At 58.7% G+C, this 3414-nt stretch overlaps 1 protein-coding gene across 1 annotated transcript in view; it reads right to left on the bottom strand.

Annotated features, from left to right (window-relative positions):
• LOC102386709 (meiotic recombination protein REC8 homolog) overlaps positions 1-3414 on the bottom strand; it is a 6986-nt gene that overhangs the window by 3222 nt on the left and 350 nt on the right. Inside the window, exons 2-6 of the mRNA XM_006036541.2 lie at positions 3235-3387; positions 3061-3127; positions 640-758; positions 296-344; positions 148-214 (exon numbers count right to left, since the gene is read on the bottom strand). Coding sequence (XP_006036603.1) covers positions 148-214; positions 296-344; positions 640-758; positions 3061-3127; positions 3235-3387 — 455 coding nt within the window. The remainder of the gene's footprint in view (positions 1-147; positions 215-295; positions 345-639; positions 759-3060; positions 3128-3234; positions 3388-3414) is intronic.

Genomic DNA, 3414 nt, shown 5'->3' with positions numbered 1-3414 from the left:
TATGTGGGGGGGGTGAGAAAGTGAATGGGGTGGGGTGGGGGGAGCATGGGGCACTGGGGTAATAGGTGAATGAGGCCAGGGCTCGGAGGTCAGTGGGGCACTGGGGTGAATAGGGAGCACTAGAGCGCGCCAGGGGTGGGGGTTCACCTCCGCTCCTCAGGGGGCAGTAGGCTGGGCCGCGCTGGCTCCTCCTCGGTGGTCTCCAGCGAGATCTCTGCAGGGGGGAGGACGGGGTTAGATGAGCTGGGATCTGCCCCCAGCTCCCATGGGTGCCCCCCACGGCCCCCACACTCACCTGAGGACACAGCTGGTGGCAGGCTGGGCTCCAGCACCTCCCGCGGCACCTGCAGACACATGGATGAACAATGCTTGCGGGGGGGAGATAGCCCAAACATCAGGGGTCTTGGCCCCCGCAGGAGAAGGAAATTTGGAAGGCAGGGGTTGGTGGGGTGGAGACCGTGCCTGGGTTACACAGCTGTGGAAAGGCATTGTGGGGAGTGGAGGGACATGGGTTATCTGGATGCCTGGGTCCCCAAGCTCAGGAGGTGGGCGGTTTGTAGGGAGGGTACTTCCTGGATACTAGAGTCCCCCCGCTCTAGGGCTGTGGGACAGGGGGGCATGGGTGGGAGTTGTTGGTACCTCAAGCTCACTGGGGGGCTCGGCCCGCGGCTCCTCGGCCTCCCGCAGCCCTGCATAGTCAACCTGCTGCAAGTGGGCGCAGCGCTGCCACAACTCCTGCAGCTCAGGGGGCAACCAGCCTGGAGGGGCATGAATGGGTGGGGCATAAGTAGGTGTATCCAGGTGTAGGTGAACGGGCATGAATGGGGAGGCACAAATGGAGGGTATGACTAGGGGGGCATGCGTTGGAAGCAGTAATGGAGGGGTGAATTTGGGGGGTCATAAATGGGGACCCTGAATGGGGGTGTGGGAGTAAAAGTGGAGATGAATAGTGGGGGATGAGTACGGGGCATGAATGGGGGCACGTATAGGAGGGTGAGTGGGGAGGTGTTATTGGAAGAGCATGAATGGGGGTCATGAATGAGTTGCACAAATGGGAGAGCATGAGTGGTGGGGCATAAGTAGGGGGCATGACGAGTATATGAGTGAAGGGGCATGCATTAGAGGGACTAATGGGGCATAATGGGAGGGTCATAAATGAGGGGGCATGGGGGGTGTGAGTTGGGGCATGAATGGAGAGGCATGAGTGGCACGGCATAAATGGGGAGGCATGAATTGGGGCATGAATGAGTGGAGCATAGATGCATAGATTCATAGATGCTAACAAAACATAGATACTAACATAGGGCTAACAAAAACAGGATGCATTTCAATACTGACAAGTGCAGGGTGCTGCACTTGGGCAGTAGTAACCGGCAGCACACTTATAAGATGGGAAACTCCGTTGAGAGCACGGAGGCAGAAAGGGATCTTCGAGTCATCGTTGACTCCAAGATGAACGTGGGCTGACAATACGAGGTCACGGTCGGCAGGGCCAACCGGACCCTATCGTGCATTCACAGGTGCATCTCAAGTAGGGCCAAGGAGGTGATCCTCCCCCTCTACGCGACACTGGTCAGGCCACAGCTGGAGTACTGTATCCAGTTCTGGGCACCCCACTTCAAGAGGGATGTGGACGACATTGAGAGGGTCCAGAGGAGGGCCACCCGCATGATCCGTGGACAGCAGGGCAGACCCTACAGCGAGAGGCTACAGGACCTGAACCTGTTCAGCCTTCACAAGAGAAGGCTGAGGGGGGACCTGGTGACTGTCTATAAACTCACTAGGGGGGACCAGAAGGGTTTGAGGGAGACCTTGTTTCCCCTAGCGCCCCCCAGGATAACAAGGAATAACGGCCACAAGTTGTTGGAGGGTAGGTTCAGATTAGACATCCGTAGGAACTACTTCACAGTTAGGGCGGCTAGGATCTGGAACCAACTTCCAAGGGAAGTGGTGCTGGCTCCTACCCTGGGGGTCTTTAAGAAGCGTCTTGATGCCTACCTGGCTGGGGTCACTTGAGCCCAGTTTCCCTCCTGTCCAGGCAGGGGGTCGGACTTGAAGATCTACAAGGTCCCTTCCCACCCGACTTCTATGATGATTCTATGCTAGGGTCAGAAGGGACCTCAATGGATCATTGAGTCCGACCCCCTGCCAGTGGAGCATGAGTGGGGGCATGAACTGAAGCAAGAGTGGGGCATGGGGGTGGATATGAGTAGGAGCATGAATTGGGGTCAAAACTTGGGATGCATGAATAGGAGGAGCATAAGTGGGGGGGCACGAGTGGCAGGGGATGAGTGGGATGCATGAATGGGGAGGCATGAGGGGTCATATGAGGCGGGCATGGGTGGGAAGTCATTGAATGCAGGAGCACAAATGGGTATGAAAGTGGGGGTATTAATTGGCAGGGCACAAACTGAAGGGCATGGGGGAGAAGCTTTGGGGGGTACCATGAGCAGAGGGAGGGGTTATGAGCTGGGGGGCATGAATGTGGGGGTGACAGGAGTTGAGGGTGCATGATTGGGATGGCATGAATGAGAGAGCACGAGCAGGGAGGGCACGAACGACACGAGACATGATTCCAGGGCTGAACAGTGGGGTATGAATGGTAGGGGTATGGGTTGGGGGACAAGAATAGTGGGGCATGAATTATGGGGGGGTGAATGGGAGGCCGTGAATGGGGGTATGCACTGGAGGGCAGGGCTGTGGGGAGTCAACAGAGGGTATGAGCTGGCAGTATGAACCAGGGCTATAAGCTGGGGGGCCTGAAGTGAGGAGCCAGGAGCCAGGTACATGAATTTGTGGGGGGGCAGGAGTGACCAGGCAAGATCAGCAGGGGCATGAACAGTGGGGTGTGGATGGGGGCATGAGCAGGGAGCATAAGCAGGGGTTGTCAGCCCCTCAGAGGCAGCCTGGAAGGCTCTGCCTACTCTCTCCCACTCCCAGCACAAGGGCAGGGAGGAAGGGCTGGACTCTGCCCACCCGGATGCCTGGATTCTTGGAGTGCAGCAGCTGTCACAGCAGGTCAGAGGGGAGGAGGTGCAGGTGGCAGGGGGCAGGTCTCACCATAGGTGGGGGCACTGAGCAGCTCAGCGGGGCTCTGCCTCCTCAGGCCCGGGGCTTCCAGCAGCACCTAGGGGAACAGCGCTGGCATGAGCCACCCAGATGCCTGGGTCCTCTGCCTACTCAAGAAGCTGGGGGTAGAATGGGGAGGATGCCTGGGTACTACACCATGCTCACCAGAGGCCGGCAGTGGACCTGGGGATCCAGTAGCTGGCGCTGCAGCTCGTGACGGGGGATCTGGGTCTCTGTGTCAAACAGCAGCTGACGCCGGGCACCCCTGGGCCGGGGCAGCTCGTAGGCCTCCAGCTCCAGCTGCAGGGGCAGGGGGCACTGTCAGCCAGGCACCAGCAGAGGGCA

Source organism: Alligator sinensis, unplaced genomic scaffold (assembly GCF_000455745.1).
Source record: "Alligator sinensis unplaced genomic scaffold, ASM45574v1 scaffold128_1, whole genome shotgun sequence".
In the NCBI taxonomy this organism is placed as follows: Eukaryota; Metazoa; Chordata; order Crocodylia; family Alligatoridae; genus Alligator; species Alligator sinensis.
The sequence above is the reverse complement of the archived record's forward strand: the minus strand, read 5'-3'. Positions and strand labels throughout refer to the sequence as shown.